We start from the raw sequence: 14,557 nt of genomic DNA, 5'->3' as shown, positions 1-14,557 counted from the left end.
GGGGCATCATATTACCATATTTTTTAAATGTGTTTTATACAGTGGCCCAAATGCCCCTCAGGTCAGACTTTCTTCTCCAGTAAGACTACTATTATAATATGATAACTACTGCTCATTCTCTTATGGCACTGAGTCCACTCCACTGTATTGTCAGATGCTTTTAATGCCTCCTCTCTTTACACGGCCGACTTGTCCCAGCATGAGTGAAGCTGTGAACACAGTTCAATAAAACCCCTGTAATTATCATCCCACATATGGACTTATCAACAAACATATGGACTTTCCACGTAGACGTCACGGCTGCTTGCTCGCCCTCCTCCGTGGTGACGTCAACCGGAGCACGTGGTTTTGTTATTGCAGGAAGTGAAGATGGCGGCTCAGTCGTTGCTCTCCGAGTCTTTGCTCGGGTGGTCTATTTTCACCTTTATACTTTTGGTAAGCACGTATGAAGTTGTCTAACCGCATCATCGAGTGGTGAAGCGTTAGACAATCAGTTTGAGATCTTTTTAGCAGTCGAATTCATGGATTGGTTAATGTCTTACCGGCGCGACATGGCTGCCGTGTATTAACGTCAATATTGGCTTTGGATTGGTTTAAGCTAACGTTAGCCATGACTCACTTACAGGCTGTTGTTTTATTGGAACTCACTGTAGTATTTAGTATGCTTTTATGTTTCATACGATTAAAAACAATCGCAGTGTAAAACACCACCATGTCGAGAACAGGGTCGCGTGTATTCTTGCCTTTAGTAACGTTACACAGAAAATTAACATCTCCGGTTAGATTTTTCTTGGTAAGAGCATATAACTCTATAAATTGGATGCTAACTTTCCACAAGGGTTTAAATTGCTAAAATGATAGTCTGCCGAATAAATAAATGCAACGTAAGTGCTTTTGATAATAAGCAAAAGCTGCTTGTCAGCAGATATTGTAAATACACATATACATATGTAACCTTTCCTTTCCTGTTCCTCATAATTTGGACGCATTTAGAGACTTCAGTAGTACGTAGATGAGTGCCTTTAAGTTTGTCAGCTAAGGTAATCTGTTACCCAATTTAGCACTCATTATCTCAGCTGTCATTTAGAGTCACATGGCTGAATCAGGATCCGTCCAGAAGAATGCCTGGATGCCAATAAATTGCTCTGTTTCCCTACTCACCACTAGCAGCCCTTTATATTTGATCAACCCCTTCAATGGATCTTATTTGGATGCAAAGCCAGCGTCATTACCTGGCAAAACAAGCAGCCAGAGGCTTAAGGCTGCGGGCCTTTAATTGATCCTGTCTGTGAATGGCAGCCCTTGATCTGAAGGGACTAGTTTTAGCAGTGTCCTCACTTCCTACAGCTTGTGTGCCTGGAATATGACCTTGTCATTTTGGAACCTCTCTTTTTGCATCTCTGTCTAAAGTGTCCCCTTTTACACTGACATGCCCTCTCTTTTTGTCTTTTTAATGTTAAAAAAGCAGCAGAATAAATGAGCAAATTCATGGAAATTGATTAAATGAAATGATTAAATGATTAACTCAAAGAATTTTCAAATGGTTATTACTGTTATTTTGTCATTATGTCTTATCAGTCCTTAACAATGTTAATAACTCTGTGTTCACTTGCATGCTGAAAGAGGATAAGGTGACCTGTATAACCCTTAGCCAGGCTGTTCTCAGTATATAATTCCCCACTTGTTGTGTTAACACTTTGGTTTGAGTATTTCTTTTTCAGCCACCAGCAGCACACACACTGAAGCTAGAGTTTCTAAGCAATGTAGATCATGCATAGGGGCACACAATATCATGCACACAGCAGCATGCAGGTCAATAAAATATACCCCTGCAATACTGACCCCCCCTTGCTGACACCCGCTTTTAAATTTGGTTAGCCTAATTTCCCTCTGAGATTACAGGTAGACACAAAGAAAAAAAAAGTGAAATTTTGATCCATTGTACTGTGTATAGTCTCTCAAATTTAATACTAATACTTTTGCCTAACATGTAATAGATCTCTCCAGGCTAAATGCTGTTTTGCTAACTTGTTCCTTGTTTTTACTATTCCTCATAATCCTACATTTATTTTAATTTGATTATTATTGTTTTTTCCTGTTAAGGTAATCCTTGCTTTCTGTTGGGTCTACATTCGGAAATTTCAAAGTCGTCAGGAGAGTGAAGTCATTTCAACCATCACAGCAATATGTGCACTAGCCATTGCTTTGATAACTTCAGCACTTCTGCCAGTGGATATATTCCTTGTCTCATTCATGAAGTATCCAAATGGTACCTACAAGGTTAGTATCTATTCTGCTAACAGCCCCAGTAAAATCAATTTAAGAAATACTAATGACTTTTCCTGAGGCAGCTATTAACTGGTTTGCTTTGTAATTTTCTTACAATTAGACAATGTGGACATTATTTTTGTCCAGTCTAAAAGCTCATAAATTTTTTGCCATGTTGTTGCATTTGTTTGTACCTATTTCAAGATTTAGCAAAGTGTGTAATGACATCTTCATTTGAACAGCAGGTAATTTGTTGCATCTTTTGGGTTGTGATCTTCTTTGATTGCTAAAGGGTATGTCTTTTTTGTACCATTTAGTCATGGCTACCTAACATAGGCTGTACACATTAACTCATGAGGAACATAATCCCTCACTTACTTAATCAAACATGATTTCTTGGTAATCTCTTTGTGATTATGTTTTATAATAAAAAGTGTAATAATCAGCAAAGAGGCATGAAAGCAAGTGGAGGCTTTTAGGCTAAAAAAATGTAAAAAGGATCATGAAAGAATAACATTTACAGCAGCCTCTGATGGGAAAAGATCATTTGAGCTTATCTCAGAGGAGTGAGAAGCATGACACTGCAGAAACTGACAGAAATGACACAAGCATTTTCCTTGAGGCTGCTACTCTTCAAAAACAATACCTAGTTCCTAATCTTTTTGCAGCTTTAACAGTTTCTCTTCCCAATTGGAGAATTCCCCCTTAAAGTAAAATGCATGAAATGCAAGCTTATAATGGACAATTTCCCACAGCTGTGCTACACATGAATAAAAATAGATTTAGACAAAGGTCTGTCAGCTTTGAGTTATTCCCCCAGTGCCTGTCAGTTTTGTATCATTCTCCGTTTATATCTGAATTACTTTTGTATATCTAGGTAAACAAAGTGGCTAGAGCACTGCTACATGGGCATGACCTACCCCTGTCCAGGGTCTTGGATTAATTCATTAATCTGTGTATTCTGTTTTTTATTTCATGCCTCTGTCTTGAATGCTTAATGAGTATGATAAACAATTAAGTGGCAGAATTAATACAGTATCCAGAACAAACTACCTGCATCTGTGTTGTTTTCTTTTGTTACATTATATTTCATACTGATTATTTCTTTTTAATGAGTTTTGATCTAATTGATGCCTTTTCTCATTGATGGCTGTAGTTGTGTAATTCTCTTTACTGTTGAACTTAATTCTAATTTTCACTTTTTCTTTGCTGACATCCAGGAATGGGCATCAAACAATGAGACGAGAGCGCAAATTGAAGACACCGTGTTGTATGGATATTACAGTAAGTGTATTCTCTTATACACTTACGTCATTCTCCTGTATTATCAATATTATCTCCTCTTTCACTTGATGCCAGTTCAATTTTAAAAACACCTGGGGCCTGACTCACTCACACAGCAATCTTAGTGGGTTAGCAGTCAGACTTTGGGATTCACAGTGGCTTTTTGTTCTCACAATGGTGACTTATTTCCGTGTATCTCTATGGTAACTTAAGCTGCACGTCTTACTTTATGAGCAGTTTTGACTGTGGTTTATCATATTAAAGTATTCAAAAAGCTATGCAGTAGTTCACTGATTCCAGAGAGCCTTGTGTCCTTTTAAAAAATGTTGTCATACAATTCAATTCACTAAACCTGATACAAACATAAACATGACATTCAAATGAGTGAGACCATGAATGGGCCTACTACTGAAATAATAGACAGTGAAAAGCCATTTTCACAGGTTAATATTGATAGAAGGACAAAACTGGTTTGATTTCCATGATGATTTAATACTGTATATCAGAGATATTAAACATTTACAATGTTTTCAGGCCAAATGCCCACTTTGGCCATAAAATGAATGGAATCTGTCAAATAGCAGACAGCTTGCATTAGTCAACTATAGCTGTCAATAATTAATTAAATTTACTGTTGCTTATTAAGTATGCTGAAATGTTTTTTTTCGTTGGATGTGTGGATTGTGCCTTAGATGGAGCACAAGCAGCATTCTGATCACCTTATTACTGTTGCACACAAGGTGAATTGTTATAACCTTCATATGACACACCTAAGTATTATTGATACCTTGAGGTCCAGTGTGTCTTAATGATAGACAGTGATCATCATATTCACTCATGCCACGATTATTTAATGTTTACCTTATGCATTTCTCATAGACTCTGCAGTGTCAATATTTTGCTGTTAAAGTCCTTTTTTGTTGGTCATGTATTTCAATAATTCAAGTTTTAGAATTTCTTTCTTAGTAATTAGTTCTTATGTTTACATAATTCTGTGATTTTATAATGTATGATTTTAGGGTTATTTATTGTTTTATAAATGTATAATTTTGTAATGTCAATATGTGTTTATATTGAAATATATTTTCTTTGCTGGACTTAATTATCTATGTTGATGCAATAGCTTGATTTCGCCATTGGCACCAATGGTTTCATCATATAAATATGCTGCTTTGTATCTACTGATGTTGCATGTGACCAGCTATTGGTTACAGACTCTTCCCCCCTTCATGTGTACACTGTCAGGAGAGGTTATGAAAATCATATGCTTACAGAGGAAGCTGGTGACCATGTTTATAAGACTGATTTGTCAGGGTTACCATAAGGAGTTGTGAAAACAAGTACAAAAATACCCTGACTATTTATGAGTCCAGTTTAGATGATGGTAACATTTTGGTGAGGTTAGTGTTGAACAGAAAATGTCTGAAGTGATTGCAGTAATAAAATTTAGGGATTAATTTAATGACTGATTGGTATAGCAGTCATGGTAAATGCTTCCCTGCTGCAGAATAATTACAACAGTAACAAATGTTAAGCAGTTTATTTTCCTATTGTACAGAGGACTCACTGTCACTGTTGATATATTATGAGTGCCAGTAGTCGTGGGTCATGTTACGTCTCCTCTCCAAACTCCTCAGGTTCGCCTTCTGTATTGTTTTTCCTTATAATATGTGGCAGGGCAAGTAGAATCAGCTGAAATGTTTCCAGTATTGTGTTTGATGTAATGGTTAAGATGATTAGCATAAAAAATAGAAACATGTTTGTTTCCCCATGAGAAAATGACAGTATTAGACAAAAAATGTTTTTGTTTGGATTTAATATTTCTCACCAAAAAAATACAATTTGGATCTTTAAGGCATGACAAACATGTTGAATGCATGCAGACAACAGATCCTTCTTGCCTTGTTGGACTCAGATCTAGTGGTGTCATGGCAAACAAGAGAAAGGCAATGTTCATAATTATTTGTTTCCCTTTTTCACTCGTTGCAACTGTCACATGAATTAGATTACAATTATAACATTTCACCTTAGGTTTGTTAACAAATCAATCAGTTATCATGGACTCACCCCCCCAATGTTCTTGCTGTGACAGGGGACAAGCTCAGTCTCTGTAGATCACTCCATAATGGTAGTATTTGTGCATGGTTACAATTCATGGGGACAGTATCCAGGCTATTTGGCTGATAAATTCCCAACTTAAAACTAAAGTGGCGCTGAAATTTCTCCATTATTGTCATATTAAGGATGACATGAGTTTGTTGTCTTTTACGATTGCAAATTCAGTCATGCCAGAGACACTAGATCACACATTTTCCAACAGATGCTGGCTTAAAGTGCCTGTCAGCAACACTGTTATGTACCGTCTGTTCAGAAATGCCAAATGCAAGGAAGACAAGCTGTCTCCTTGCCCAGACAGCCCAATCAAAGAAACCACTTCCACTGGTATAATGACATCAGAAAATTGGCTTTCACAGACCATGAACACTGCACTTGAATCCAGCATTCAAGGGGCCACAGTATATTGTCCTCTGGACACACAAATAAGATTTCATACACAAGATTGATTTTCTCTGTTACTATCTGTAGTTTGGATTAGACATATCCTTAAATTGAAACTTTGCTTCTTAGAGACTTAAAAAAATGAATAATTCAGTAGGCTTAGTCTTTCGAATGCAGGGCTGTGTCCCGTCAGTAATTTAATTCGTTTAATGGCCAAACTGCCTGGAAACCATGTTCCTGGTGCAACAGTTACACTCAAGAAATTTGTCACACATCAGAGGAAGAGCTTATGTAGTTGGTTTAGTAATTTGGAGTCCTTTAGACCTATATCTCTGTCTGATTAGAAGGTTTGAGAGTAAATCTTAGGTCACAATCTGTAATTGTTTTGAGTGGCTGCTGAAGTTGCTGTGTGTCATGCAGCGCTTCAAATTGTGGTACTCATGCTGTGCTCTTTTATAGTCTAATCCAGATAAATGCTTTGGTTTTATATTTCGTGTTAAGTAGGCATTGCAAATTGAAAAATGTTCCTAATAATTTGTCCGCTCCATTAACATATATAAGAGGGGCAAAATATTAGGAACACTTTTCAATATAATACAGTCCAGTACACCACCACCACCACTCACTATGACCTCAATAATAAACATAAAGTAGAATTATCACTTTTCTGACAATGTCAACAAAAACTGAAAATGTATAAGCTTCATAAAAGTAGAATTTATGGCAGAGCTGTTGAATTGGATTGCATTAGATTAGGTGTTCCTAATAAAGTGCTCAGTGAGTGTAGTTTGTTCATGCCATTCACAGAACAAAGGAAATTGCATTTTTTCATATAAATATTCCTATCAAGCTTAAAAAATCTTAGACATATCAAGACTATACATTCTATGAGCCAGGAAATGGGTAAGAGAAGCTTTTGAAAGAGTCTGCTACTCGCCTCAAGCGCGTGACATGTGATCATAGCTCTGGGAGTATGGTGCAGAGTGATCTGCTTGCAAATTTGTTGTGCTTGTAACTTTTGGCTGTTGATAAGGTTGAGTGCTCCTAAAACAGCCTAAAATCAGAGCCTTACGGTTTTGATTGATATTGTGCTCAGTCCCTCTGGGCATATTTTTGGAATAAACCTACAGCACCTCTTAAATATTTAAATTGCATACTTAGCTTAGAGGTAATGAATACTGACCCATCATTTATCATGACATGCTCCTCAGTTCATTTGCCTTGCTGTGACAACATTGGAAACTGTTTTCTGTGTTCTAGTCGTATTTGTGAGATTTTTACAGATTGAGTACTGAGTCGGATCACTTGCCTATGGCTATTTAAATTTAAATGCTTTATTGCAGTAATATTTTTGAGACAGTGCTACAATTGATTTAATTGAAAGTCAGTTGGGATTCATGATGCATTTCTATGTGACTATCCATCTCTGCAGCAAGTATATGTTTTTGAAGACGACAATATAAGAGGACTGTGTGCTGAAGCTCAGCAAAGTCATACTTTGTTGATGGCTGCAGTATTAGGCTAGATATGAAAATATGATAAATCTGATTCTGGCTGCATAGTCCATTTTACTACAGTGTTACTGATGTTTACATTGAACCAGACACTTATTCCCCTCTTTTTTTCAGGGGCATCACTTTTTTATTTGCCAGTAGGTGGAGACCAAGCTCTATGTGTGTAGTATACACAGCTTCCTTACAGATCTAACCTTTAAAGTAGAATTTTCTTTAAGGCCATATTTGACATCACTGTCCATTTGTCTCTTCACAAATGGAATAATTACAGGGTTGACATCAAGATTTCCTATTTCCTCCACTGGAGCATGTTTTTCTCCAAGGTAGATTGATTTGTATTCAGTGGTGATCACACTTAATAAGCATGTGTTTGTCCAGTGATTTTTTAAGAACTCTCTACATTATTTACTTGATGTTTGAAATAATTTGATGGCCTTACATTTCTGTCATTGGGTGCAGTCTTGTCAGTTGCTGACACTGTCAACATTTCTGCAGCAATTGTGAATTCACTTTTCTGCTGTATAATTAGCCTGTGGAGTTTTAGAAACACAACGTTGTCATAGTGGGGTAATTATAATATGGCACAATACCATTGTTATGTCAATGGATTTGTTACGTTTTTTGTAATTTTTTTCACTGTTTGAGTAATCCACACAGTTATACTGAATTGGTGGGAGTGCATAACATTCTTATATTTATTGGTTATTTTGCTCCCTTTTGTTCATTAAACTGCATGTGTGTTTATGTTAAAGCAGCCCGTCAGTAGTGTGAAATCTCACTGTTGTCTGGACTCATTTTATCTTATGACAGCTAAAGTACACATTAACATCAACATCTTAACTAGGTCAAGTAAACGCATTTCAGATATGTTACAGTTATGCATTTATGAGTGCATGAATTATGAGTTTTGCACGAGGAAGCATTTTGAGTCTGAGAAACAACTTGAACACCAGTGATGAAGAGATAAAAGCTATATCACAATTTGAGCATTATGCCAAGAAAAAAAAAAGGTACAAATGTTCTGTCAAAGTGAAACGTAACTTATTGTCTTTAGAGAATATACCTTATAGTTTTTTGCAAACTCTACCTAGTGTAGTGTTGGATAAAATGTACCATCAACTTGACAAAGAGGATGAATGTCTCTAACTGAAACACCCACTACCTTTTAGAGCCCAAATAGCTTTTTGTGATCTTTGATGAACCCTAAGTTTGAAAGCCTAGTCTTTCAATCTCCAGCATCTGTCCATTTATGCATTTCCTTGGACTGTTCAGTACTTCAAAGCAGTGGTGCATAAGACCCTTAAGCAACAGGGCAAAATACCCCTGGGCCTTTTAAATAAATCATTGGTTTTCTCTCTGCCTTTTTTAATGCCATTTGTAGAAGAGAAGCTAGAGAGGATGCAATCCTCTTGTAAATACACTACAAGTGCTTTCTTTTTGTGTGTGAATCTTGTCCACCTACATGTGCTGACTGAATTTTATTGGCGAGTGGTAGCCTAGTGCTACTTTTAAAAGCATTCCTGAAAAACCTTGACAAATTGCAGTTTTATTTTTGGGGGCAGCTTTGTGTTATACAGCCCCTCAATGATAAGCACATTGTCCAGCGTGCATGAGAAAGAAAATGCAGCTTTCTTCCCTCTGTGTGCAAAAACCTATAGCTATTATAATCCTATAGCTCTATCTCTGCCTTTGTTTAGACTGAGAGAGATTTAAAAATGTATGCCATGGAAACATTTTAAAGCCTGTTGTTACCTGTTAAGCTTATGTTATGGTGATATACAGTAAAGCCAGACCAATTTTGTGGCAGATACCAATATTGATTTATTTATATCAGCTGGTATTTGTTTTCTAACATAAACACAAGATAAACATTTTATATGAATCCCTCAAATTTTGTCATTAAAGAAGTTTATAAGAATAAATAAAAGTAATCTAATGCTCTCTGGGTAATTACCATTGCACAGTTGCTAAAGCACCTCAAACATATCTTTGGCATTAATGTCTTTACAATTTATTTTTACTTATTGGCTGACATACAGTACTGTGCAAAAGTTTTAGGCACTAAAAGTAAAGTGAGAATGTTTACAAAAATATTGCTATAAATTGTTTCAATTTATCAATTAACTTTTTACAAAGTTGAGTAAACAGCAGAAACCTAAGTGAAATCAATATTTGCTGTGAGCAGTTTTGTCTTTAAAACAGCAGCAGTTCTCCTTGGTACACTTTAACACAGTTTTTCATGGTAACTTGCAGGTAGGTTGCTGTAACCATCCTGGAGAAAGAATGTTCTTCTGTGGATTTATTATTTAGGCCATCTCAGGTGCTTCTTCATGTAATCCCAGATTGACTCCATGATGTTGAGATCAGGGATCTGTTGGGGCCATACCATACCATCTGTTGCAGGACTCATCATTCTTCTTGTTGCTGAAAATAGTTCTTTATGACTCTAGCTGTATGCTTGGGGTCATTGTCATGTCATGAATAAATTTGGGACTGATCAGACACTTCCTGATGGTATTGCATAATGGATAAGAATCTAAACATCCAGGGTGCCTAAAACTTTTGCTGTATATACTGATGCTAATATATCGTTGATGAGCTACAATTTGCTGATAATATTGGCAATGCTGATGTATTGGTCATGCTTTAACATACAGTAGTATACCAAACTATCTCGCAGTTGTGGTTTAGCTGTTAGGGTGCTAATCCATCCATTATAGTTTCAATCAGCGTTTCTTTTCTATCATTCATAGAAGGAACTGAGCACTTTCATTTCTTGTAGATACATTAGCTTAGTACAGCTTTATACCTGATAGTAATCCACTTGAATAGATGTAAGAATTGTTTTTCTTGTTGGTTCTTTTTGGTTTTACCAACCACCAGTTTAAGCAAGCTGCCGTAACGTAAATAGATTTTATTGAAACGAAATGGTAGTGTTAACCTTTTCCTTTAATATCCTTTCTTTCTTACTGTTACTTGACCAATAAAAAAAGATACTGAAATTTTTGTAATGGCATCTGCTACTGATATTTCAAATACAGCAGTACTTTTCAATTCAAAGGAACTACTAGAGAAAGGCAGTCAATAATGATAGATTATAAAACACCACCCCCACTGTTACAGTCAGTATGTAATGTTTTATAACAGGGTAACACATTGATGGATGTGTCATTGACTGTTAGTCTGACAGAAAGCTAAAAATATTATTTCTATCTCCTGCTTGTCCAATGATCTTGTTGACAAATGTCATCACCTCATGCTGAGCATCCCCATTAGTGCACATGGATCCAATACTATAAGTGGTCAAAGTTGAAGAAAGCTTGCACTGAACTTTGTTTCTCATACATATTTAATAGAAATGTGTAGGACTGCCCCCTGAAAGTAGATAAGTTGAATCATCTGTTGGAGACCCCTCAATGACTGAGAACCTTCAAGTCGAGCACTCTTTTTTTTTTGTCAGTCAGTGTGCATTACAATAACAGGATGAAACAGATATAAGCTTACAAAAATGCACAGGGATAGGAACAGGACAGGAATCACAAATAAGGGTAATCATAAATATATTTTAAGATGAGAAGTTATTTCAAAGTGGACAATGCCATGAATTTATTTAAAATTTTCAGGCCTATTGTTTTTATTTTCATCTAAAATAATTCCAGTTTTAAGTAATTTCATTTGTTAATTTATTCTTGTTTAGATTTATTTATTAGTTTTTATATAAACATATTAAACATACAATGACTACCCACTGGAGTCCCTGGGACCCCAAGAATAAACTACTTTGAGAAACAACCATCATAGCAAAATGTTAACTTATTTCTTCTAAAACATTGTTAGTTATGTAATTAATGTCATCTGAAATCTGTGTCTGCTGCATCTGTCTGTCTCCTTCAAAATGACTGACAGGGTGGCCCTACCCCCCAATAGTGTGTGATACTTTAAATTAGGACCCATGGCAAACATGAACTCAATAATTAGTTCCATCTATTAAAACTACATAGGTGGAATTGGGTGCTTTTGACTTGGGTTCCCCAGGATCCCAATACATTGGTATTTTTAAAAATCACTGATTAAAACAGAAACAGAAAACAGTGATACGAAGTCATTAGGACCAAATTGATTGACAAAGTCGTGAAAAATTGGAATGATAGAATAAAGCACCTGTGATATATGACAAAAGTATACCTCTGGGGTCTGCGGGTACCCCAGTCGGTAGGATTAGGGTTAAAGAGAAATAAAGGGGTAGGCATTTCCTATTGAAGAAGAGATGTCAGTTATTTCATAGCGGACAATGCTGTGAATTTATTTTAAACTGTTTAATTTGTTTAGTCATTTACACATTGTTTTTAATGTTTAAAGTGAAATAAAAAATAGGCTATAAGAGCTTGATTTAAACAGAAATACATGTGTGCTGCCTGTCTCATTAGTCCGACAAATCCGTCCATATGGAAGCCTGACATTGTATGTCGACAATTCAAATAGGCCGAAATTCAAATCTTACATCATATGCAGCTGTCTTTTATTGATTTTTCAATGCTCAGAAAATATGTTACCATAACTCTGTTGCATTTGACTATGTTAATGTGGTCATAATCATCACTGAGACTCATGCCAATGGATTTTCTGATTGGCAGAAATATGAAAAAAAGTCTATATGAAAAAAAAGAACAAATAGTGAAATCTTCGTATTGAATAGCCAAATTCAATTTGACAGACAAAATTCTGAGTTGGGTAAAGTCCTAGAAATGTTTGATTTTTTTACTACTCTGAAGCAAGCAGGGTATAGTCGAAAACCAAACATAAATCCACATAGCCTGCACTTTGGTCATCAAATCACTGAGGTGTTATCATTTGTGTTACAATGCATGTTCTTAAAAGTCAGAAGAGGCTGTCATTTAAATATTTGAACAAATGTATCTTGATAACTGTCAGATGGCTTGGTGCAGCATGTGAAACCTAACACCTAGATGGCTTGGTTGTGCTTCAGATTCTGATGTAAAAATGTTTGTTGTCTGGGTCAGGACTCATTTGATAATGTGTTACATAAAGATGCTGTTCAGCTCACTATTCTTGTCCTACAAGGCTACTCCTTGAAATTGATGTTCCCTACTTCCTGCAACAATGAACAAGGGGCCCTGTGGAGTCCATTTATCCCACTGGGGATATGGTGCCTTCTTTCCAACCAGAATATCATGCCACTGAGCTATGAAGTGAAACAAAATGGTAAAATATGAGAGCAGACTGATTTGACTTCGTAACAGTCCAAGCAGATGGCAACAAACTAGAAAAACGTGGCAGGACGCTAGAGATTCTACCTGCAATTTTAGCATTTGCAACATAAACTATGGGTTTCCAGAGTCTGTTTGTAGTCTAGAGTTGGGTTTACTACTCGCTTCCATCTTGTCAGTTTGGGTGACCAAGTAAGTGGCATTCAAAACAGTTGAGTATAATAGCCTGAAAGACCTGTTAGTCAATGCAAACATGCTGCTAACATGCTGTAAGAAATGGGAGTCGGCACAGATGTCCTGATATGATGTTGTATTAATTCTTATGGTGCTCATTCTGTAAATATTGAAATTCTGTGATATTGAATATTTTATTTAATAAGTAATACATTTAATAGGAAAGGCAGAGTGCAAAGTTATAATAATTATGCTATTTAATTTTGAAAAATGAGAACCTACAGACATGTTTCCATAGCCTGTTGGCCTGGCAAAGCAAGCTTCCTATCTATTTCCACCACATTTACATCTGGATACTGTTGAGCTGTCTGAAGGTTTGTGTTTTTACTGTTTTACATGACAGAGATTACACACAGCTTTAAGCTTCTCTTGTCTTTTAAATAGTAAATAGTAGGGGCTATCAAAAATTTTCACTGTAGTTGTACCTGCTTCAAGTGACAATAAAGTTTCCTTGATCCTTCCTTGATCCTAGTAAAAAAGTAATGCTAGGCCAATATGCAGAATAAAATATTGATTCTGGAGTCATTTGAAATTTAATAACGATCACATTAAGAAATTATGTTCTGAAACTGAATACATTCTATTCTTCCACCCTATCATACCTCTCTCTGATCCTTAAAACTGCATGAGAATGCAGGAGAATGACTCCAAAGCAAACTCACAGCGGTTAGCCTTGATACTCCATCAGCTTATCAGCTTCTTGGGTCTAGCATATTAGCAAACAACTGTTTAGTCACACATCCATCAGAAGTAGAGCAACACAGGCATCAGATCAGAGTCCTTAATGATACCTGTCAGATTTAAGTTTAATACTCATCAGCAGAGGTGTTAATCAAAAATCAATTTGCTGATTCCAGTTGTTTCATTCAGTTCAGTTTCATGATTCATAATCACTGGCTGTGCAGTTTGTTTGTGTTTTTCTTTTTTAAAACCTTGTTTTTATTGTTTTTATATAAGTGAGAAGACAAGTGATAACAATATAATTAAAATACTGATAAAATATTTGTCAGTGTCACAGTCAGTGTTTAGTTTTTTCATCCATATGATTTTATAATTTCTTTAGAAATTCTCATTTCACAAAATTAGTTATGTCTAAAATAATATTTCTAATATCAATTCAGCAGGTATACAGTTGTGACAGTATTCTTGATTATCTCCCTAGGATGGGCAGTGACGCCTTTGAAAAGTACTACTGGGCCCATTTGAACCCTTCCCAGACAACCTGTCCTCAAACAACTGTGTTTTATCTGTGGTTTGGCCCCCCAAAAATGGTACATCCCTTGATATTTACAGGAAATGAGAGTTCAAGCTCATAGTGCCATACCTTTCAGCAAGTGTCTGCACAGACAGATATTTTCATCAGTCTCAGGAGTCTTTTGTCAGAGACAGTGTTTCTGTTAGAATTCTCCCTTGGCATTTAATTTTCACATAAAATGTAATACATTCTACTTGTCTGCAAGGGACAAGAGTCCAAGTGCTAAGACCCTTGTTGAGGGCCACTGTGCAGTGAGGACAAGTGTCTAATGTTTC

At 36.1% G+C, this 14,557-nt stretch overlaps 1 protein-coding gene across 1 annotated transcript in view; it reads left to right on the top strand.

Annotated features, from left to right (window-relative positions):
- Positions 1-336: 336 nt before the first annotated feature.
- lmbrd1 (LMBR1 domain containing 1) overlaps positions 337-14,557 on the top strand; it is a 67,992-nt gene continuing 53,771 nt past the window's right edge. The window contains exons 1-3 of the mRNA XM_042433666.1: positions 337-435; positions 2,104-2,280; positions 3,489-3,552. Coding sequence (XP_042289600.1) covers positions 370-435; positions 2,104-2,280; positions 3,489-3,552 — 307 coding nt within the window. The 5' untranslated portion in view covers positions 337-369. The remainder of the gene's footprint in view (positions 436-2,103; positions 2,281-3,488; positions 3,553-14,557) is intronic.

This window comes from Thunnus maccoyii, chromosome 14 (genome assembly GCF_910596095.1).
Source record: "Thunnus maccoyii chromosome 14, fThuMac1.1, whole genome shotgun sequence".
Classification (NCBI taxonomy): Eukaryota; Metazoa; Chordata; class Actinopteri; order Scombriformes; family Scombridae; genus Thunnus; species Thunnus maccoyii.
This window is presented reverse-complemented; position numbering and strand designations above follow the sequence as displayed.